Source organism: Pygocentrus nattereri, chromosome 23 (genome assembly GCF_015220715.1).
Source record: "Pygocentrus nattereri isolate fPygNat1 chromosome 23, fPygNat1.pri, whole genome shotgun sequence".
NCBI classification, from domain to species: domain Eukaryota; kingdom Metazoa; phylum Chordata; class Actinopteri; order Characiformes; family Serrasalmidae; genus Pygocentrus; species Pygocentrus nattereri.
Genome location: NC_051233.1, coordinates 15,689,468 through 15,714,143, shown reverse-complemented (window position 1 = coordinate 15,714,143; position 24,676 = coordinate 15,689,468). Strand labels below are relative to the sequence as shown.

Below are 24,676 nucleotides of genomic sequence, written 5' to 3'. Positions count from 1 at the left end.
AACACTTGTAGTCCATCCATCCATCCATTTTCTAAGCCGCTTCTCCATCAGGGTCGTGGGGGGGGGGGGTGCTGGAGCCTATCCCAGCAGTCTTTGGGCGGAAGGCAGGATACACTTGTAGTGTGGTCCAAAAATAAAACATTAAAGTAATGTTGTACTTTAATAATACATATTTTTAAAATAATTTTACTTACTAGTTTTATAGTCCTATTAAGATTATGCCTCTGTGCTCTCTTAGAGGTTGAGAAGATGAGCAGAACAATGACAGTCCACGGGGCTCTGGAACACATCCTTGATCAAGATAGTGAAGAGGAAGAGTCTGAAAGTGAAGACGATCTTGAGACCAAGTCTGGTTGTGATGATAAATTGTCTGATGATGAGGGCTGAACATAACAAGAGGGTTAAAAGTAAAGCCATTCATGCCCTGTCACCAAAAGTACAAAATTAAAACACAAAAAGGAACGGGGGACATAATGTGAATGAGTTAAATGTGAGTAAAGTACACTTGAGTGCGTTTGGAAAGCACACGTGTGTGCTTAAAGTGTCTAGCAAATATGTCATTTGTCTTTTTGTGTTTTCCTCATTACTCAACCACCCTCGAGTGGTGCTCGAAGTTTTTCTAAGTTTTTTTACCACCTTCAACATGCATCATTAGAAGGCGTTTTGTCTAGTCTTCTAGTTCACTCTAGAGACTGCTGTGGCACTGTAGTAGAATGAGCGTCGGCAAGTTTACAACAGATTTTCGTTTTGGCAGGGGTGCCCCTTTCAGTACAGGCAGTTAAGTGAACATGGTCTATTACTACCCACCGCTGGTGACTTTATATCTTACGCTTATTAATGGTCTATACGTGAACTTTGCGCCTCTCGCGCTTTCTCTCTTTGGCTGGGCGGAGTTTCGTGAGCTGTTAGCCGAGTGAATGAGCTTGAAGCGCAGACACTTTCACAGCAACAACACGCGGATGAAACACCTGCAAAACTACGAGTGAAGGATATTTTGTCACGAGCTCCAGCCCAGCTCTTTCCAGTTAAATGGAAATGTGTACATAGGAGTAAATTCTCTGAGGAAAACTTCAACACGGTGTCCTTCAAAATGACAGAGTAGCTCTCTGCAAGCTCTCGAGCAAGCTGGACGGCATGGACAGGGAAAGGTCGGAGAGATTTGGAAGCGACGGGAGTAAAAGTTCATCAAGCTCCCAGACGCTGTCAGAGGCCGAGTTGCATGGAGAGGAGAATGAAACTGAGTTGCGGTGTTTTGAGACACTCCGTCGTCACACTTTAGGGTTTGCTCATCTCGAACAAAAAGGGAAGGAAGGGGGCGGTGAGAAGGAATCAGAAGACATCAGCAAAGAGGTGAAAATGAGGAATAAAGAGGACCAAGAACGTGAAGGGGGCGACGAGGAGGATGGGGAGGAAGACGAAATGGTAAAAAAACAAAAAAAAAAAACAAACACAAACAAATCCTCACCGTCGTGAAGGACAGGCAAGGCTCATGTAGCTGCTAGCATTATACGTTGGAGCGCGGTTTGCATTACAGCTACTTGGAGTTCAGAGAAACTGGAAAGGCAGGTGTGTTTGTGGGTGTGCAATGTCCGTGTTGGTGGACTTAGGTGGTAGAACCGTGTCTGAGTGACAGACTAGTGTTTTTGGATTCTTTTTTTCTTGGCTAATGCTCCTGCATGAAGAGCGTGGAAGTCAGCCTTTAACCCAGATCTGAAATCTTGTTCGTGTGTTCTCTGAGCTTACCTGAGCACGTATCTGAAGCGGTGTTTAAAATGGAACAAATCACGGTTTAAAAGTTGACTTTTCCCTCAATTCATCATTGAATTCTTTCTTTTTGAGCACCCATGGCGAGTGTTTTTTAACAAACCAACAGAAAAGTCAGATTTGATTTTGAATAAAATAATGAAAATGAACCAGTTAAATAATGAACAATTCAATAATACAAAACAGTCCAAATGGGTTCTGTTAGATGTTCGTCAGAGGTGTGACCATACAAAACGTCGCCACTTTAAACTAGTCAGAACAAGTTCTGTGGCATTTTTTCTGATCATACAAACTTTAGTTGCTGAATGTAAATGAGTTAAATTGCTTATGAGCTTTTGTAGTTAATTCCTTTATCAGAACACCACCTGCTTTGATACTTAGGTAAAAAATTGATGTTTTGCTAGACATTTGACCCTGCTTTCAGAACTGAAGGAGCACATATGTATAGACCTGTGTTGCCCTCAATTATGTATAGCAGTGCAGTTTGAGATAATCAGTGCTTGGTGTTTAAACATAATTGGTTTTAAAATATGCATGTCCTTACTTTTGGAAGACAAATGCTTGTGTTTCAAGTGCTTTTTACTTTGACTGCTTGCAGATCAAAGAGAGTATTGTTGTACCAGTCTAGATTGATTTTCTCTTGTTGCACAGAATAATTATGCTCTTAAACACACAGCTACTCTGTTACTGGTGTCACATGTGAGTTTTTTTGTAGTGCAAGTGAAATCTGATTGGCTTGAATTTGTATTAGGCTTCCTGAGCAACAGGTGGTTGAAAACACCTGAGGCACGCCTTCAGATCATTCATTTGTAACAGGTCAAGTGACTGTGGAATGAGAGTTCTCAGTTCAGCAGCAGCCCATAATATACAGAAATCTGTCTTTTGTTCTCTAACAGTTACCAAACCAAAGAGCAGAAACCAGGCTTCTGGGAAGCAGTAGTTTATCTTCTTAATCTGCTCAAGCTTTATTTACTTTAGATGAGTCCAGCTGTAACGTGGCCTAAGTTTACTCACCCCTCGTGAACACTGATTGCTAAAGCATTGTCATATGGTCTAAGCTCACTGGTCATTGAGCTTTGGGTTGAGGGATCTGTGCATCTGAAAATGAAGAATATTCAGCCCTTCAGCTTTAAAAAAAAAACATTGTGCTAAGTTCAGATTTCATTCTCAGACTCTTTAAGCCAGAACTCTGTTCATATACTGAAGAAATTGGTAATTAAATATGATTAACTTGCATGTCTAGTGAGTGCTACAATGACCACAGTAGCAGACAGCTTTTAAGAAAGATTTTCACCAACTTGCCATCCTTTACTTGGCAATTTGTACAAATGTCTACAGACACCGCCTATTTATTGAATTCAGCTACTTTAAGTTGCACCAATTGCTGACATAGGCATTCAGTTGTGTACACACAGTTTGAATAATCTCCATCGAAAAGAATCGTTGATAGAATGGGAATATTTAGGGCGATGTTCACATGAGTCTAAGTTCATCATTCTTAGTACCAAGCATGGGCTAGAAGGGTATAAAGCCACCCAGCATTTTCAATGGAGAGCTCTTCTGCATCGCATGGTGCATTGAAATCTGCCTTGCTGCGTGATGAAAAATGTTCAGCAGATTTCAGCTTTATGTAAACGAGTGTGGCTGCCACATTACATTTTGCCAGTTGGGCTAGACTGATCTTTTGTTATGAACAACAAACAAACATAAAACTTTCTTAGAGGGTGGAGAGAGGAAACGATGGCTCTGCTTTGGTTCTATGATGGTCAAAATATTATTAAAATGTCTAGTTTTATACATACTTACGAATTCCAGCATGGTACTGTGATAGAACACCACCTGTGCAAAGTCCAGTTGTGAAATTTCCTCACTGACTGTGGAATATTTAGTAATGTCGGTGGTATTATAACAAAGTAGAAGCGATTGGGAATGACAGCAACTCAGCCACAAAGTGGTAGGCCATGTAAAATGGCAGGGGTCAGCTCAGTATGCTGAGGTGCATAGTGCACAGAGGTCGCCAACTTTTTGCAGAGTCAAGCAGAGTCACCAAGCGCAATGCAAAGCGTTGAATGCATTGGAGTAAAGTGCCACCACTGGACTCTAGATCCAGACATGTTTTGTGGAGTGAAGAAATCACGCTTTTCCATCTGGCAGTCTGATGAATGAGTCTGGGTTTGGCGGTTGCCAGGAGAACGGTACTTGTCTGACTGCATTGTACCAAGTGTACAAGTTTGGTGGAGGTGGATTGTGGTGTGGGGTTGTTTTTCAGGAGTTGGGCTCAGCCCCTTAGTTCCAGTGGAAGAAACTCTTAATGCTTCAGCAGACCAAGAGATTTTGCACAATTTCATGCTCCCAACTTTGTGGGAACAGTTTGAGAATGGCCCCTTCCTGTTCCAACATGACTGCACACTAGTGCACAATGCAAGGTCCATAAAGACATGGATGAGAGAGTTTAGTGTGGAAGAACTTGACTGGCCTGCACAGACTCCTGACCTCAACCCGATAAAACACCTTTGGGATGAATTAGAGAGGCTGCTAGCCAGGCCTTCTCGTCCAACATCAGTGTCTGACCTCACAAATGTTTTTTTGGAAGAATGGTAAAATGGTTTCCACCTTTGTGGAAAGCCTTCCTAGAAGAGTTGAAGCTGTTATAGCTGCAAAGGGAGGGCCGGCATCATATTAAATCCTATAAATTAAGAATGGGATCTCACTCAAGTTCATATGCATGTGAAAGCAGACGAGCAAATACCTTTGGAAATATAGAGTATGTTTGAATGGCAAAATTAAGATAATTTACTAAGGTTGTTAAATGGCTAGTGAGATTGAGTGAGGTTACTTGTGTGGATGACTGATGCATTCTGAAGACAAGCATTGCAAGTCTGTATTTTGTTCTTATTTCAAGTTTCTGTGTTAACATTAACGCAAATATGAAACTGCCCATTGCCCGCTGTGACAGCTCGTAGTCAGTGTTCCTGCTCATTACATGTAATTGTCTATAGTATGCTGTAGCATTAACATTACATATTATGTGCAGCTGCTCAGCCATGGAACCCTATTTCATGAAGCTAATGATGCACAGTTCTTGTGCTGTTGTGGCTTCCAGAGGCAGTCTGGAACTCTGTAGTTAGTAATGCCACAGTGGATAGGCCATTTTACATGCTACACACTTAAGCAGTTGGTGGGCTGGGCTGTGAATTTGCATGATCTGCTATTTCATGCCGGGCTGTTGTTGCTCCATTTCACAACAGAAGCACTTACAGTTGCCCAGGGCAGATCTAGCAGGGTAGAAATTTCACAAACTGACTTGTAGCTTTTCAAAAATCAGAATATGCAAGGAAATTAGAAAATGCTGTTATGGGGAATTGTAGCTTTCATTGTCTGGTATACACTGCAGCTTTTTAGGTAACTTCTAAAAGTCTAGGTTTTTGGAACTGATACTTTCTGCTCTTGTTATTATGTTTATCAATAAACTGGATCAATAGTCCAGTTTAATTTTACTTATACAAAGCCATCACAAAGTAACAGAGAAAAAGTCTCTTAAGAGCAAAAGGAATAAATGTTGAGAAACCAAGGCACCTATGCTCAAAAGAGGAAATCACCCCCCAGAAACAAGTTTGTTTGAGATTAACAATTTAATGTGGTTTGTATTAAATGTTTATTATCTTAAACATGTAGTTTGCACAGTGGTACATTCTCCATATTGTCTTGATCATCTGCATTTGGGCAAGAAAAATTGTATGATTTAGATGTTTGGTCCAACCTTTAATCAAATCAGAAAACTAGCACAAAACCTACTTTAGGGTTGATTGCTGACACAGATATTTAGTTGCATAAATACTGCTTGTATAAAGATGCTCTGGAGTAGCTACATGAATCTAAGTCTGCCATGCCCAATACCAAACATCTGTTAGAGAATTATTAAGCCTCCCAACATTGGATTGTGGAGCAATGGAACTGTGTTCTTTGGAGTGATGGAGCACTATCGAGTACCTTTGGGGCGAGTAGCATTTGTGATCCAGACCTAATCATCCAAATTCAGTACCTGACCTCACTAATGCTTTTGTGGCTGTATACAGTTAAATCCTCACAGCAATGTTGCAACATCAAGTGTAAAGCCTTCCCAGAAAAATAAAGGCTGTTACTACAGGGGGGAAAAAATCCCTGTTAATACCCTTGATTTTAGAAGAAACATTACAACAAGAGACATTTTTCGTTTCAAACATGCCTTGGTCAGACTGCAGCAAAGGAGTCTCCTTATTAATATGCTTGATTTCAGATTAAAGGTTGGATGATCAGGTGGCTGCAAACTTGTAGACCTTCTAATCCCTAGACCTATAGTGTATATATAGGATGTTGCATATGACAGTTCTCATCGAGTGTACAAGGGTACACATCAGTGAGAGTACAAGGCAGGTTTTTAAAAAGGATTGCAAGATTACAAGACGTTTAACGCTGACATGTATTCTGCTTATAATAATTTCAACATTTCTAGTGGAATTTGTAGTGGAAAGGACAAAGCAATTGTCAATAGAGTAATAATGCTTGGGTTACTTTGTCATATTAACATCTATTTAACAATTATATTCATCTTCTTCAAGAAAAAATGTAGCTCATATTTGACATTTCTGTTTTATCATGCTTGTCAGTAGATGAACTCTGAGTGAAACTCATTGTCTTTGTCCCATGTTCATCCATTGATGAGTGCAAGAGAGAAACTTTTAAATGCTAGTTTTACAGGGTTGGTTATCAGCCACGTACTGATGAATATCACAATCTATACAGCAGCTAGAGCATCCAGTTCCGACCCAGTAAATCTGCAATCTAACCGTTTTAATGTGAACTCGTTGACCTAATTTCAGCACTCTTAAATAGCTCCCTTCTCTTCTGTCTTCTCCCTTCTGAATAGTGATCTAAATAAGAGAGGACATTTTAGCACGGTGCAGGGATTCTGTCCTGAAAGATTCTTTTGCCTTTAGTGTAGTCCTTGAACTCACAGTAAAGCAAAGCTTTGCTTATAGTTCAATTACATAGATTTGGGGCATCCTCTTCTCTTCCTTTATAAACTCCTTTTATAAATTACCATAAGGTTACAAATGCAGAATGTCTACCCACTTGGCATTAGGCTTGTGTGATATTAATCTTTCCCTGCTAATGATTTACTATTATAAATGTTAAACCTTTATTAACACTATAACCATATTCAACAGTTTAAAAAAAACTGATAAAAAAAAATCTAAAACCATGGGGTGGCTCTGTTAATTGTCATTAGGTTTAAACAACAGGGGCTCCATGTGACAGCATGTTTCTTTCAAGCAACCAGCCATTGAACCTTTTCATTGAAGCTTTTATATTCAGTTATCAATAAAGTGTGGCAGTTATATTATTATTATTATTATTATTATTATTATTATTATTATTATTATTATTATTATTATTATTATTATTAATGCATTACTGAAGCTATTATGATAGCACACTGAGGGAGGTCAAGCTAAAAATTGGGCTGAGTTTGTCACTCCTAGATGTAAGTTTAAGGTCCAGCTGAGTTCATTTAAATATGGCTTCATTTAAGGTGCAACAGGAAAATTTGAGAGATGCAGACTTAATCTTTGCGACTTTTTAGCGTCCGACGGTGTCTCCTTGATTTAACATACCAGGAAACCAACTGCAGTGCTTATAAATGCAAGTAAGTCTTCTCCAAATGTTCATCATCTCTTTGCCTTTTTGTTAGCTACTAGATTGGTGATACTGTGTTGCTATATGACCTGCAGTTTGCACGCCAGTTCTCAGTTTTTGATAACCAGAGCTTTCGCGCCATGTTGCACATATCCCATGTCTCATGTGTGCCAAGCAAAAGCCTTCCAGTTCTTGCTACATTACTTCCATGTATTTTATTACTTAGAGATACTGGAAATAAATTCATGATGGATCATTACAAAATGAGATCAAGATGCCTTGATAATCATTTTATAATCACATCACAGCCCTCTGAATCATAATCGAATCGAATCATGAGGTACCTAGAGATTCCCACCCCTAGTTCAGATTGAGTGGAGGACCCTTTTCATCAAGTTTAAATCTAAAAAGTTGCCGTACTGCACAATGCTCCAGTTTTTCTGCCGTTTGGTTTATGCATTTATAACAACATATGGGTTCATAATGAGCATACAGCACCTGTTTAAAAACATATTTTAATAAGCTACTTCATAGGAAATGCTACCAAGAAAATGATAAGCTGAAAACAATACATACATTTTTACAATTTAAAAACAGTTAAGTGACAATTGGTGAAATGGTGTGATCCAAGTTGCTGTCACTGGAAATTGTGGCAGTATAAGTTCAAGTAGGGATATCAGTATGAAGCACAAGCCTATCTGGCTAAAACTTATGTTTATATTAATGTCTTTGATGTATCTCTTTGATTCATATGATTCATATCTCCTCATATCCCTGGTTCTGGCAAAGCTGGATTATTACAGTAGAGGTCATATTAGGCCCATAGCCATTATATCAAACTCCATTAACTTTCCCGTTAGTCCACTAGATCTCCCAAAGACTCAGCAACTAAGATGCCATTTCCAGGTTATAAATAAACCTCCATTTATTTTGGTGGAGCTTTCGTTGAAGGGGGGTGTGCAGAGTCAGTGAATGGCTTACCCACTAAGAGGATTCATCTTTAATCTCTTTAAGGCTCCTCTGTCTCCACTAGGGGTGATGTCATCCTCAGCATGCTCATTCGATTACTGCTGTTGATCTCTCATGCTCTGTGCATTTGTGATGTGAATGGCAAATATATAGCTCTTTCTCAAAGAAGACACCAATGGCACTGAGGAGGAATTTGACCATACTAGAAACCAAATCATCTTCTGATGGATGCAAGGTAAGAGAAGCTTAGCTGACCTTTTGAAATGCATCCGGTATCAGGATTCATTGTAGGGTTTTGACTAGCTCCAATTTTGGTGTTGGGAAATAAGATTGGTATTTCTCATTAAAGTTTGATAATTCTGAAACAATTCTTATGAAGTCATCTTAGAAATTAGAAAAAGTTGTTGACTAAAAATAGTGACACCAGCAACTACAAATCATTCACAATGTTTATACTCTTGCATCAACATAAGTGCTAAGATGGGTGACCTTTTTAGTTATGGCATTAGAACCAGCCTGAGGCACACACACACACACACACACACACACACACAAATTAACATTTGTGCCTACTGACTAATATGCTGTTAGATATCACCACTTAAGGTTGTCAGTACTCAGGTCTGTGAAATAATGGAGCTCTGTGGAACTGAGTGCTGTTAATATGCCTGGATTGTCAAAAATAGACACTAATCCCAGAGCACCAGGGGAAAGTTACTTGTCTTGGCAGGCTTGTTCATGTTGTCCTAGGGAGTGTGTCTTGCTTGCTCTATGTAGTTCCTTAGAGAGAGATACTTTTAGGATATCTACAGAGTTTTCTGTTTGCTTTAAAGTGCACTGTGGTTTTAGAACAACAGTGTGATGACCAAGCTGTTTCATTTGCCATCGCTGTTGTCCTGTTCAAATTTATTCACTTCCATTGCCACAGGTGCATGCACCTAGGCATGCAGACTGCTTCTACAAACATTCCTGAACAAATGGGTCACTCTCAGGAGCTCAATGAATTCCAGCGTGGTACCGTGATAGGATGCAACCTGCGCAACAAGTCTACTCGTGAAATTTCCTTGCTACAAAATATTCCACAGTGAACTGTCAGTGGTATTATAACAAAGTGGAAGCAATTGGCAATGACAGCGACTCAGTGACGAAGTGGTCAGCCACGTTAAAAGACAGTGTGGTCAGCGGATGCTGAGGTGCATAGTTTGCAGAGGTCGGCAACTTTCTGCAGGGTCATTCACTATAGACCTCCAAACTTCATGTGGCCTTCAGATTAGCTCAAGAACAATGCATATAGAGCTTCATGGAATGGGTTTCCATGGCCGAGCAGCTGCATCCAAGCCTTATTCCACCAAGCGCAATGCAAAGCGTCAAATGCAGTGGTGTAAAGCGCCGCCACTGGACTCTAGAGCAGTGGAGATGTGTTCTCTGGAGTGACCAATCATGCTTCTCTGTCTGGTAATCCGCTGGACAAGTCTGGGTTTGGTGTGAGCCGAGCCCAACTCCTGAAAAACCCCTGACCTCACCAATGTACTTCTGGAAGAATTGTCAAAAATTCCCATAAACACACTCCTAAACCTTGTGGAAAGCCTTCCCAGAAGAGTTGAAGCTGTTATAGCTGCAAAGGGTGGGCCGACATCATATTAAACCGTATGGATTAAGAATGGAATGTCACTCAAGTTCATATGCGTGTGAAAGCAGACAAATACTTTTGTCAATATAGTGTATGATTTGCAAAGGCCAGAAATTATGCTGCTGTTATATGAAATTTAAATTTATCTTTAGAACAGTAGAAATGTGTCACCTAGAGAAATGAACCTTTTATTACTGTTGGAAAAGTTTTTTTAACTTCAACATTAAACCTTACACTTACTGAGCATTTATTAGGTACACCTACCTTATTTATACACTCATTGTCCGTTTTTTTTTAGCTCCACTTACCGTGTAGGTGCACTTTGTAGTTCTACAAATATAGACTACATCTGTTTCTTTGCATAATTTCTTATCCCACCCATTACTCTTTTCAACAATGGTCAGGAACCCTACAGAACCACCACAGAGCAGGTATTATTTGGATGATGAATCATTCTCAGCACTGCAGTGACTGTAATGTGTTGGTGGCATGTTGGTGTGTGTTGTGCTGGTCTGAGTTGATCAGACACAGCAGTGCTGCTTTGAACACTGTGTTCATTCACTGTCCACTCTAAACACACCTACCTTGTTGGTTGAACTTGGTTGGTTGAATTTTTTGCTGCACAGTTTGTCACTATTGGCTGATAAACCAGAGAGTGAAAAAGTGTAGATAAGAGAGGTCTGTGTAATAAAATGCTCACTGAGTGTATGTTTGTATTTATTTATGCTTAATTCGTTATCTTGTCATTTTCACTTGGTAGGGAATTCCACCTTTTTTTAAAAATTTTTTATTTCTGCATGTAAACAGTCATTCAGTGTGGCTTGATGTTAAGAAGCGTGTTGTAGAGAAACTTCCTAACAGTGGTGGTGATTGTGATCATGAGGGGTTGTGATGTTTGCAATGAAAAGCTTACCAGTTTATTTGCTATCCAAACTGACAAGTGAACCTTCACTTGTTAGGATTGTGTATGGGTAACCGTTCTGGGTGTCCATATTTGAATATTGAAATTACTATTCAGATATTCATCATGAGAAGACTGAAATCAGGGAAACGCTGATTGTATGTTTTTACAGGACTATTAGAAGTTGGAGAAGTTGTGGTAAAGTTTTATCTGTCATGATCCTTTATTAACTAACTTTGTACAAATGCAGGCTTTATAAGTAATGCTGTCATAGTCACATTAACTGGTGGTATGTCAACAATATGGTGGCAGTGACAAGTATGACATCAATCAAATACTATTCATATATCATTTAACACTTTGCTTGTCTGGTTCCTATCACCAATATTAATTCTTATTCAGTAAATCTCTTTAGAATGTTACATTTTGCATACAATCCCTCAAAATACCATCTTAATGATTTTAGTTGTGCAGAAATTTAAGTTAGCATTAACATTGAATAATTCTCCTTTAAGCAGTGCTTTGTTTGTCTGTTGCAGGCTTAACCACTTGTAAAATAACACCGTGTTACAATTTTACAACTTAAGCACAGAAGCATGCTTTTATCACTAGAGCTGCTGTAAAGAGACATTACCTGGAAGTTTATTGAAAGCTACCCTCTGCTACATGAATAAACATGATTTCTGAATTAGGTGACTTTTGTAACACAGACATTGAAAGTCACTCCATAAACTTCTCACAGACAACTTTTATAAGCAAACCATGTTTATGATTCCCAAAGTCACACAGCTGCTTGTGTCTAGAGGCAGATCTCATCAACACAGGAAGCTTGAATCTCCCTACTGGGAGTTTGCAGGGCTGAAGAAACATTCAGTGCAGAGGGAGTGTAAAGCTAGCAGGAGCTCCAGTTCATGCCCTCGGTTCATGTGGTGGAGCTGAGCTCGGCAACAGAGGTCTGTAATATGAACAGCCGTGACCTTCTGAGGAGCATGATTTAGCTGGGAATGGAAAAGGGGTGAGAGATGAGGTCAGCCAGATGTCTGATGGCAGCAAATTTCCAGAGATGTGGATTTGAAATGACACATTTTTCATGTTTGTTTTCATCAGTATTAATTTCCTACATTTAAATCACAAATACTACACTCTTAAAAAAACAAAGGTATCAAAAAGTGTTTTTGGGGTGATGCCATAGATTAACCACTTTTGGTTATGTAAAGAACCTATCTGTGCTTGAATCAGGCTCCCCAAGACTGGAGTTGGGCATCCCTTATTTACAGTTTTTTATTTTTTTTTCTCCAGGGGTATAAAAACTCCCCCTCTTCTTTTAACAGTGATGAGACCAGTTGCTGCAGTTTTGGGAGAGGAATGTTGTCCTGTTCTTGTGTGAAGTAGGATTCTAGCTGCTCAACAGTTCTGGGTCTTCTTTGATGGATATTTTTGTTTCATGATGCAGACTGCAGTTCAGCACCCAGGCTCTTCTTTTGCGATGCCGTGCTGTTGCAGTGGATGCAGTATGTGGTTTAGCATTGTCTTGCTGAAATATGCAAGGCCTTCCATGAAAGACTGCTGTCTGGATGGAAGCATATGTTGTCAAAGGCTGTATATTTGGTTCAGCATTAATGGTGCTTTGGCAGATGTGCAAGACACCTGTGCCATGTGCAGTTATGCCCCCCCCTCCCCCGATATCATCATGAATGCTTGCTTTTGAACTGTGTGCTAATAGCAAGGTGGGGGGTCTTTACTCTGGAGGATACAGTGTCTAAAATTCTGATTCATGTGACCAAAGGACACCTTCACTTTGCCTCAGTCCATTTTAAATGAGCTTGGGCCCAGGGAAGTTGGCAGCATTTCTGGATTCTGTTTATGTATGGTATTACTTAAATGTGTTGATTATTTTTGTCTCTTTTTCAAAATCATGTGTTGAAACACAGCTTATATGTGTTTTATGTTCTATTTTGAATAAAATATGGGTCTGTGAGATTTGCAAATCATTGTGCTTTGTTTTTATTTACATTTTACACAGCATCCCGACTTATTTGGAATTGGGGTTGTACAATAGTTCATGCTTGTGACTATGCTTAATGTAAATATGCTAATTTCTTGTTTTTCTAATGTCAATATGTAACAACTTTACGTCACGAAAACAGAGAGGAAAGCTGAAGAAAAATTGATTTTAACAATATAATATCAAGTTTCACCTCTCCCTCCTACCACCCCCACAGAAATGCATCATATTGCATAAGGAAAATGTGTTATGATTTCCAATTCACACTGATGTTAAGGGTATCAGGGCAGATGCAGGAAATTCACACATCAGCTAAGGCTTAAGTTATGCCAGTTAAGGTTTTGGTCTGTTGGCTGCCCTCCAGTGCTTTTTGGGTTAAATGCTGAAATGCTTTGAAGCAGAAGTTTCCATGGGCATTGTTGGTCAGCATATCACATATTGAAACAATGCCTTCCCTTTGTGTGATTTCCAAGAAAAGCAGTAGGCAGATTTTCCTGCAATGCATTGCAACAGTAAATTCAGCCTACGTGAGAATGAGTCCCTATACTTCCAGGTATCATCTGGGAGAGACATTTCCTCATTGGAATGATGTGCATATTGCCGTAGTACTTCTCACTGTATCAAGACTTGTTAGTTGTAACCCTCAGCATCACTTGCTCACTTCAGCAAACTGTCAGCTAAGTAGGGTTGTGAGTTGTTGCCCCATTTCCCTTTCAGTAACTTCTTGCTCATGTGTTACTGGGTTGATTGCTGCTGTAGAATGGTGTATTGGTTCCATCTCTCGTGTTACCACACTTGCTCACATACGGAGGCTATTTTAGGAGGAAAGGTGGCCACAGAGCTAGTTTACATGGAGCTGACGAATGCATGGCCTGCCTAGGTCCTCAAGTGTCAGTTGATTGATTGATTTCTGACAGGGTCACTGGAGAAGCCGTATACAAAACTGCTGAACCGCCTTATAGTAGTAGATGCTGGGGTGTTAATAACTGCTTAGCTGGCTGAGAATGAGCCTAGTATGCTATTTTTTTGAGAAGTGGTGCATTTATTTTGCTTTATTTAATGGGCTTCTAATGGTAATCCTCCTAAAGGTTTGTTTAATTTTATAACTTGTATACTTTGCTTAAGAAAATACAATGTAATTGTGGCAGGGTTACCAAAGGGCATTAAGATCATGTAAACATGCTAATGTTGTTGACTCTGGGAGGTAAACAAAGATAGCTGACCTAGATCCTTATGTGTTAAACACACAGTGTTGTAATCAGCCTTAGTTCAGACTCATTTGAGAACTGCAACATGACCTGATCCAATATTCAATGGGCTATACTGGCTCAGTCTTGGGTACTGTAGTGCATGTGAAATATTGCTACAGTATGTGAAGCGAATTGGAAACAATGTATTATCAGAGTCTCACAGATTAAACTTGATGTCTGTGTTCTGTGTGATGTGTTTTTGACATCAGCATGCGCTGTAAGTTATTGAGCTTGTGTTTCAAAACACAAACTGAAGCACATGTGTTGTATGTCCACAGCTGTTTAGTAAGGTTGTTCTGCCACATCACTGTAAAAACAAACATTTTTATTGGTACATTTTCAATGTAATTTTCTGTGTGTGAAACCATTTACCTGGTCAATAAACATTTATTTTACCAAACACTAACATTTCTTTATTTGTATGAATTTTAATACACTGTGATACTATGTGTGGCGGTGTATTAGAGGAAGCACAATATTCACACTTACCATCCAGTACCTAGTTCAGCTAATCAATCCTTCATTACATTAAATCATTTATGTGACAGAAGGATTTGATCATACATTCCTGATTAATAATTAATAAACTAAAATGTTAGGTAACTTGAGCATTTGGAGATTTCCTACAAAGGTAACTTTGGGGTAAGCAAGCTGTAGGCTGCATGCATTTGAAATCGCCTCTAAACGGCATGATTTCAATTAACTCTTGAAACTACAAAGTGTGGCTACAGATTAGGGCTGAAGGAAGGGAATTGTTGGATGACAGTATAAACTATAGGTGAAGTAAAATGGATTAAAGGGAATTCCGTTAGATGACAGTACAAATTATAGCTGAAGTGAACTCCTGCAGTTGGGTGAGGAAATTGTGTAAGATGACCCTGAGAGCATAGAGCAGTCTGGTATAACCAGGTTAAAATGGTGTTGTGTGTTTTTTTAAATTTAAGTTTCAAGTTTATTTGCCATCTGCACAACATGTCAAGTCATTTATGCATTGAAATGCTTGTGGTGAGGCTCAGGTAATCACTCTACAGAAAATAGCAGAGCAGAGATGATATGATACAAAGTGACTGACTGAAAATGTTAGTTGGGGAAGGACCCACAGCCTTACAGCTTGTTCAGAAGCCTGGCAGCCTGTGGGTAGAAACTGTTCATTAGCCGGGTTGTTCTAGCCTAGATGCTGCGGAATGGCAGGATGGTGAAAAGGCCGTGTGCTGGGTGGCTTCTGTCTGACTGGATCTTTTTGATCTTCCTGAGGCAGCTGTACTGGTACATGTCCTGTAAGGCTGGTAGTTTGTTGCCTCGGCTTCTGCCGTCCTCACCACTCCTCCTAAGGGCCTTGCGGTTTATTGGGGACTAAGATGATAAGGAATTGTAAAAAATGTAAAAGGGGTGGGGTGATTACTTCATCACCCCAATGGGCAATAAAAAGCGATGCCTCGAGATGATCTTTGCATTGTGGTTGTCTGGGAACCATCTTGCCTCTTAAAGCTGAATAAAGAGGAGGCCTTTTCCTTCCTTCCACAAGACTCAATGGCTGAAGTCTTTTATTCCTTTTTGTTTTTTTGTTTTTTTTACCGTTGATATTCCTTTGATTCTTTTTGAAGAAGTTAGACATAGTAATACATGTCTAGACCCTGGGCAGAAGAGACAGCTCTTGGTCGTGACATGTGCTGGTGATGGAATATATTCATGCTATGACTAGAGAATGCTGAGATGTCAGGAGCCAAAACTGTGTTCTCTTAACTGTAACTCAAATCTATCTTCTAACCAAGATAGTCATAATTCTTTAGAATAAAAAAAAAGCTTCTTTCTGCACACAATGTTTTAACTGACAAAAGCACATTTCCTGTCAAGATAAATAGCTTGAAACACATTTATTTTTATTTTTCTTAATTGTTGTAAATTGTAAATAATTATTCATTTTTAATTTATGCTTTTTATAAAACAAAATACTGCAGGATAATAAAAATATCAGTGTTAAAGAATGATTTTATTATTGAGTAGCATAAAATGCTAATTTCAGGGAACCTGCCCAATCCAACAACAGGTCTATAAAAGAGCACAAAGAGAGTAAAGTCTTTAAAAAAAAACTCAGCTCGTGAGTTTTTAGAGCTTTTAAAACTTGCTAAACATTGTTTGTGTTTTTGGCTTTACATCTGGTCTAGTCTGAATAAGATTCTGTTGCTTTGCTAGCACACACTTGTTTATTCATGGAAGTAAATGCAACTGGAGTTTGTTAGGTGGCTAGCAATCTGGAGCAGTAGGAAATTGAGACTGAATTTCGCAATATAAAACAAAGCTATGGATGGATTATCGACCACCCTGCTTCTGGCTATTACAAAGTCTAATGTGTTTTGTCTCTCAATGTGGGCATGAAGTGCTTACTTCGAAAGAAGCACATTAGCAGACAAGCAAAAGAGTTGTTGTCCTGTTTTCAAATATTTTAATTACCAAATTTAGCAAATATTTGTTATAGCCCATTATATCAAATCTATTTGCATCTGTCAGGGTCTTAATAGAAAAATAAACAATAGTCAACCACTTCATTTCATGTTAAACTAAGACAATGATTTTAATCCTGTTGAGCTAAGACAGGATTTTAATCCTGTTATTTATTCAGAACTATTTAACAGCAGTCATTCAACGTAAGTTGAACGTTGCTGTAACATTTATTTTGCAGTGAATAAGAAGATATTATTCAGTGAAGCTTCTCTGCTGACTAGAGAACTATGTTATGTAAGCTGCTCTGTGAGTCACTGTTATGTAAAGCACTTTCTGAGGGTCATCTCAAAGGGAGGAATATGGGAGCTGCCATTAGGAATGACCTCTTGCAATAGTTCACTGTAGAATTTTGATGTGGCCTTCCAAAGATGAACAGTTCAAACTCACTTGCATAATTCAGACTCATTTCAATTGATGACCAATGCAGTTGGGCATAATTTGCCTTTCATAATGTGAATGGCTTTTAGAATACTACACTTAATCAAAGTATATCGAATACATTAATTGCATTCATATTTTCCAGAACAGATTGTTTGCTGTTGTTCATTGATGTAGACAGTAGTTTGGCCAATATCTGCTGACATGATCTTGAGGGTATATGTCTCTTATTTTGAATAGTTTATGGAATTGATCTGGTTATCTAATACTTATAACATTTGTATTATGAAACACAAAGCATTTTCATTTGTGATGCAGGTGAGAGCATAAACACTCGAGGATGAGGATGTTGGAGCATTTGTATGAAAAGGGAAGTGGGAGATTCACAGCATTAGAGAATGGATATGACTGTTTTTAATACAAACAGTACTCACTTCACATTAACTCATCTCTACATGTACTGTTACTTAGTAACTGGCACTATAGGTCTTGACAATCTCTGGATTCCCAATACATATTTTTCATCTGATGTTTTCTGCAACTGTATCAAAACATCATCTCAGTCCAACATAAATTGCTCTCGACTATGAGGAGATGGCGTAACACCCACCCACTGAGCTTGACCCCCCCAGAAAAGGTCTTCAGATAGGAATGCATTTTCAGATGAAAATGAATTGCAGTCTGAGAGATCAGTAATGGACCAGACACATTGGTGATGGTTGATATGCCGTTAAATTGTACGGATGAGGAACAAGATCCTCCTGAAGATTTGCCAGAAATCATGGTAAGTTGCAGAATCGATGAAAAATCTTTGTGGAAACATTTAGCTTGTGATACGTTTCTAGAATCAATCATCTCTCGCGTTGCTTGTACGTTCATGTTACAGGGTCTCTGTTGTGAAGCTTATTGAGGATAATGACCTCTTGAGGTGATCCTACATGATGTAATGGAAGTGGAAAATGTTTAGGGGCTGCCGTTTTGGCAAGAGTAAACGTTAAAGGCTTTGCCTACACATCTCTTCTAGCTGTGTGTATAGTGTGGACAGTCTCAAAAGGCTTCCTGTGTTTAGGGTTGGCAGTGGAGGGAATTAAATATTATTCTTTCCACTGGATCTCTGTAACTCATCAAGCTTCAAGCGTAAGCATGGAATCATCTTATCCTTGTGCTAGAGCTTTAGATGTAACGCAGCCTACACTTGCTTTGTAGAGATGCTTGCAGAACAGCAATTGATCTTTCCATGCTAAACCCACAAATGCATTCTTTGTAGGAACTTTTGTTTGTACTTGATGCCATAATTGAAAAAGGAGGCTGCATGGGTGCGCTAAATGGGCTGCTGAGGGTTAAGATGCGTCTGCTGAGTGGATTTTTTTTTTTTTTTTTAAACTGAATAAGTCTCATGCAAATGATTATCAGCATCATTGTCATATCTTTAGTTTAAATAAAATGCTGTTAAGAGCTTGTCTGTGCTACTGAGCTTAACTGTGTTGTACCTAATTGGAAAAGGGCAGGCTGGAAACCACAACAATAGATTTTGCCATGATGCAAATGCTTTTTAATTAAAAAAAGACATAAAATGTGTCTTAATAGTCCAACCATGCATACAAGATATAATGTTATTAATTTCAAATTAAAATAAGTGCATAATGCAGTTTGTCATTAGGTTAAAAGTGTTTTTTGCCAACTTATTGTGCTAGCAGTGCTACCAACTGTGCAGCAGTTGCTCCAAAGGAACACATAGAAACAGAATTGTCAGCAAAACCTCTGTGCAGAACATTCCCATAATCATCTGCCGTGTTTGTGCTGCATCTAAAAAAAAAAAAAACATTTATTAACAGTCTACTTGTCATGGACTGATCATTTCTGTGATGACGAAGCCCATCACAAACACACATCAGAGCCTTCACATGTCCTCATTCAGCATTTCTTTCAAGTAAAACAATCAGCCCCACCCCCCCATTCTCCAGTACATGCAGTTTTAATGTAGAAAGTATCAGTATGATTAGCCTCATTCCTTTGTGCCTGAGGGTTTGAGGAACCAACCTCTTCTGTACTGAGCTGTAGCACTGTGTGGATCAGCTGCAGACAATACAGTGCAGATCACATCTCTCTCCAAGTTCCCAGTCTGTTCTACTAATTTGCACTGCATTTGCCTTCTCTGTGCTTACCAGGACTCTGATTCAACTGTATTTATCTTGAAAGAGATATGTCTGTGTTGTTCTTAATGCTAATTGACGTTTTTTGAACTTTGTGAGAAGTGTGTCAAGCTTTTATGTATACTAGAGGTTTCTAATCCAGTGTGAAAAAGACCTTGATTCTTTTTCAGCTCCAATCACTCGTTTGGCTGTGAAAGGCTCTTGGGGCTACCTCACAATGTGTATTCAACATTGTGAATGTTCCTGACTAAGTTTTAGCTTCATCAAACCTAACAAATTGTGGCCATCTCGTTTTTACAATGGCAGTTAACTCTGTAATCTCGGTTAACCCAGGTTTAAGGACTCAAGCAAAGATTAATCCTCATGCACATAAGTGTTATTGTTATAATGAACAGCCAGTCATATGCATGGAGAGAACTCATGAGGCCTACCTTTCCACAGGGGAACAAGAAATTACTTTGTAAATATGAAGTAGGTAAAGCAAATATAATGATGAAATGGAACAATGTTGCCTCTGCCTCGTTCTTACCAGCATTGTTTTTGCCTTATGATTGCTTTGTTTTTCATATTTAATAATCTTAGCTATGGTTGGTCCCCGAGCTGGTACAAGCTGTAAACTGGAATTTAACGCTGCTCTGGAGCAGAATAGGCATGTAGGTTACTGTACATTGTTGGGGTGGTAAAAAGCTGAAAAATCCAGGGTTACATCAAACTAAGTTCAGTGTTTGTTTTCCTGCTCTAAGCATGTCCTGTGGTATGAGCAGTTCTGTGCAGAAGAATAAGCTTGTTTGGTAGGAATCTATATGTTTTGCTCGCCCTCCACTTCAAACAGCAAACTTTTTAAACCACGAAGACCTGCCTTTAGTGACAATTCACATCGAATTAGATTTAGCCTGTGAATGATAGAGGTTTGTGTGCACTTTTTAAGCTTTTAAGTCCTCTCTCTGAAGTCAGCCCTGTGCTGTTGTCTCCCAGATTCATGAATTAATTATGTAACAGTTTATATCATCATTCATACAGTTGCATTGAAGTCCCAAGCTACGCAGAAGAGCAAGTCTGGAACTGTTGTGCGATTTATGAGGGATGGTGTGCTTTGAGAGGAAATCCAGAGTCAGAGCTCAAAGGGACTTTTAAAATGAAAGTGCACTCAAAAGAATTTTTGGTCATATTGCAGTCATATCAAGTGATAAAGAAGTGATTTACATAAGATTTACATTTATGACAGATTGTAAATGATATCTTATGATGTTAACATGACGCACATTCAGATCACAGAATAAATAAGCAATGAAGTCATATTTTCTTTAATCTTTATCTCTTTCAACAGTGTCTCAATCATCTATGAATCATAGCATAGATGGGCATTTTTATGATTCTGATGTGTTCTCTTCTTCTACCTTATTTTATTTATTTATTTATTTATTATTTTTATTCACCTGCCCATGATATAAAAAATAATAATAAAAATATTGGCGAGTGGCCAGCTCTGAACTCAGTGCAGTGTGTTGTGTATAAAGGCTGGTATAGATGTTATCTGTTATGTGTCCCTGCTGGCCTAGGTTAAAATTTTGACCACATTAAGAATGGAAATGAGTTATACAATGTCGAGCACTGTGCTGCAGACAAAGACTTGCTGTATACCAGTACTCAGAGATGCATACTGTAACTCATTATGGTAATGTAAGACCTTTTTTTGACAACAGTAAATTTGGTTAGGGCCTAAATATGTAAAAAGTAGTATATGTCCAAATGTTTGCTCTTCCAGTGTTTCTTCTGAAATCAAGGGTTTTCAGAAGGAGTCTGTTCCCCCTTTGCCCCCTTTGGATAAAAAAAACAGCCATAAATTGAAATACAAGAAAGTATAAATAAAAGTATATCTACTTGTATATTTACGTAGCATATAAAACAGATTTGTTGTACTTGCATGATAGCAGGCCCTAAGTGGTATAAGGTGGTCTAAAAGCACAATGAGTATAGACATAACTAGTTGCAGCAATATTACAGTGTAAAGTGCACAGTGAGAGTGTAATTAGAGTAGCAGTTATAATCTATTGAACAGTGTGTAATTACAGGAGGGGTGATATAATGGTGTGAATTCAGCACAGTTCAGACAGCAGGAGATAAGGACAATCTCTGCTGTAAGGAGACTTGTTGTAGAGCCTTTTAGCAGCGGGTAAGAAAGATTTCACAACCTTACAACCTCTACTCTTCGGGGAAGTCTTTAAACTAGATGTTGGAACTTGAATTACATTCAGCCACATTAGTGATGTCAGGTACTGACATTGGATGATTTAATTCTGGATCACAAATGCCACTCCAACTCAGGAAGTTTCATACTCCACTAGCCCACACCTGGCATTGGACATGATGACCTCAGGCTCATATGCAAGCAAGCAATTCAACATTTTAAAGAAGTATTTTGAGTTTAAATGCCATTTTAGTTGTAGCAGTTGTACACATTTTTATATATCAAGAAAGATGCAGTTGTCAATTTAATCTCAACACTGCTGTTTTTGCGGGGAGGTGTGACCACCCTTCGCTGCAGGGTTTTTTCACCTTTCCTGTTTCACTCCTCTTTGCTCACTAGCAGCTCAGCAAAATGTTACAAAAAGACATTAGGTTGTAGTTTGTAATTCTAATAAATAAACATGCACATTCCATTTTGATTCAGCCAGTGGAATTGCCTATATGAACTCATTCTATATGAAGAAAGAGGCTGCAATAGCTGAAAGTAGCTGAATATACTAATTAGACTGAATTTCTATTTTTTTTTTTTTTCTTTTCATAGTGTGTTTTATGAGTAAGAAGAATATCACTACTTAAACCAGGTTTTGTTGAGTCAGCAATCTCAGGTTTTAAACCCTGTAGTTTCCATGTGTCATCATGTTTTGAGAAGTCTTGCTCATATGCCATCTCAGTTTCAAGCTTGATGGTAATGGCTTTGAAACCAGCTGCCAAGGGCAGACAGGTTGGCTTTAGTCCAACTAAAACACTGTTAAAGGCCGTTCCCTGGACTGCAGTGTTTGGTTTTCGGCGGTCTTCACATCCCCTTAGCATAGATTAGCAGGTAAGGATATATCTGTCTTCACTCAGGCAGATTGCCATTGTGCAATAAAAACAGGACTCTGATGTCTAGTGCCACTGGGCCCAATAAAAGATGATAATTTCTCTAGAACGCAGAATCATGGCACTGTGAGGAAAGTAGCAATAAAAACATGTCAAATGAAAAGTCAGAAGAAAGTACTTTCAATCGAGGCTGCTCACTGCTAGTTTGATATGAACAAAATCAGTGTAATTGACCACAAAGACGGATGCTGGAATTAGAATGTCAGAACTTAACCTTTGCTTTATACTACTTGTTGAGGAGGAACTAAGTAGGTAGGGCTAACTCGTTTAGGGGTTTGGAGTAAACAAGATGGTGCATCGGTCAGGACACAGGAGGAAGACTAGGAGACGTAAATTCTTCTACTAACTGTATTGTGATCCACAGTACTTGTCAGTACAGTTTGACATTCAGCATTGTCCACAGTCTGAAATAACAAATGAACATCATCATACTCTACTCTAATAGAAATATTCAGAACGGCTGAATCAGAGCATGAGCACTTAAAAAGGAATAGAAGCTTTAAACAGTATAACATTCAGTTCTAGCAGGAATAATGGTTTAGGTAGCAAATATGACATTATTTCTCTCAAGTAAATAAGCATACTAGCATATGAGCATTCCTGAGGGTCTGGCGACCCATCTGGCCGACTCGGGAATTGCATTCTCATGTCCATGTGTGACGGCCATTTTCTGCACAGAACAGCAACATTCCTGCAGCATGACCAGCTTGTAATAACTCACAGAAAGGACGAGTACAGCCCTCAAAGAAATCAACACTATTCCCCAGTAGTCAGTACACGCATAAAAATCGCTAGTAATATGCTGATGTCTCGGTCGCTACCTGGTGAAATTTCCTGTTCTACCTTAAATTGTGCAGCAGTTACATTCTGGTATCTGAGGTTGCCTCACCATTTAAGGTAGAACAGGAAATCGATCATGAAGCTGGTGATTTAAAAAGCTAAGCTCAGCTTCATATCACTGAAGAATTCTTGGTGGCGATAATAAGTAATTGTCATCCTCCTCTTTTAAGGCATATGATGCCCTAAATGTATTTAAGCAGTGAGGAGCTGAACTTTCCCCTCTGTCACTGCAGACTGGCAGGGTCACCTACAGAGCAGTGCTAGTAGCTGTTAATGAAGTGATGTAGTTTTTTGTTTGTGCTCTTTTATTTGGTGACACGTTTGATTGATGCGTAAAACTGAAGTTGTGAATGAATCGCAAGCTTTTCAGTCTCACTTGGATAAATGGCAAATGTCAGTGTGATGTACCGTTATTGCTGTAGTATGGAGACCAAGCAGGAAAACACGTCCTGGTCATTTTTCCAGGCTATTTTAAATATTCACCTGTCCTGTCATGTGACACACAAGTGAGATCACCCCAGCTTGAGGCAGCATATTGGAAATGGACAGAAAACCTTGTCTCTTCTGTTTACGTGAAAGTCGCCGATGACAACTGATGACGTATCCGGTTCTTGAAGGGTTGTCCCATTTCATAGGGGGGAGATTTCAACCCCTTGTAACTCAGTTTGAAGGGGGAGGGTTACACTCGAAAACCAGGGGTAAAGGTAAAAATAAGAAATGGGATTGGGCCTAAATGTAGTAAAAATTAGCTTTTTGTTTGCAAAATGCAGAAAGCCAGATTGAAGCTAGACTGTGTGTAGACTGAGCATACGTTTCAGTTTCTCTCCATCACAAGTGCTCATGAAGCAGCTCTGTAGATCTACTTTTAGATCTAATTTCTTTAGGGAATCTTTTGATAAATGTTTTGCAGTGGAGCTTTATGGCTAGTATGGTAGAAATCTGTCACTCAAAGATTCTGGTTGATATAAGCACTATTCACACAGGATTAGTTTATCAGGGGATGTCTGTAGTATTTTTTTTTTTTATCCTCAGTGATGAAATTCTTGCATTTGTATGACAAAAATTACTGCAGGATGAGTGAGTTTCTAGTGGGCTGTACTATTGTGCATTTAAGTTTGCCTCAAGTGGCCACATGATCAGCCTTCAGAATCTCACTTTTCTGATGTACTGTTTTCGTTCTTTTCTAGGGTAGAGAGAAGGGAAACAAAGTTCTACCACTCAGTCCATGTTAATTATTGACACTCTTCCAAAGCATTCAACATTTTGTGAATCGATAATTGCTTAAAATTGAACTGCATGCTAAGAAAAGCACTAAAAGCACTGACAGCAATTAGGTTGAGAGGACATCTGCTTGGAAAATCAAGGACTTATGTATCTAAATGTATCTAAAATTATGAGACCAACCTGGAGTTTGATGAAGTGCACTAGGGTAATTTGGTCTGTATTTTTTTTTTTTTTTCAGGGGAGGAGGGAGAAAACGCC

The 24,676-nt window shown here is 38.9% G+C and overlaps 1 protein-coding gene across 9 annotated transcripts in view; it reads left to right on the top strand.

The window, feature by feature from the left end:
- Nucleotides 1–940: 940 nt before the first annotated feature.
- Nucleotides 941–24,676, top strand: part of mast4 (microtubule associated serine/threonine kinase family member 4) — a 170,951-nt gene continuing 147,215 nt past the window's right edge. For 7 of the 9 annotated variants that reach the window (XR_005129511.1, XM_037533498.1, XM_037533497.1 and 4 more), the window contains exon 1: nt 941–1,422. Coding sequence is in view for 8 of the 9 variants with exons in the window: in XM_037533498.1 (XP_037389395.1) it covers nt 1,135–1,422 (288 nt within the window). In the remaining variant the exon portion in view is untranslated. Of the gene's footprint in view, nt 1,423–8,581; nt 8,645–17,766; nt 17,860–24,676 lie in introns of those variants that run through there. The other 2 variants (XM_037533500.1, XM_037533499.1) reach the window with 2 other exon arrangements.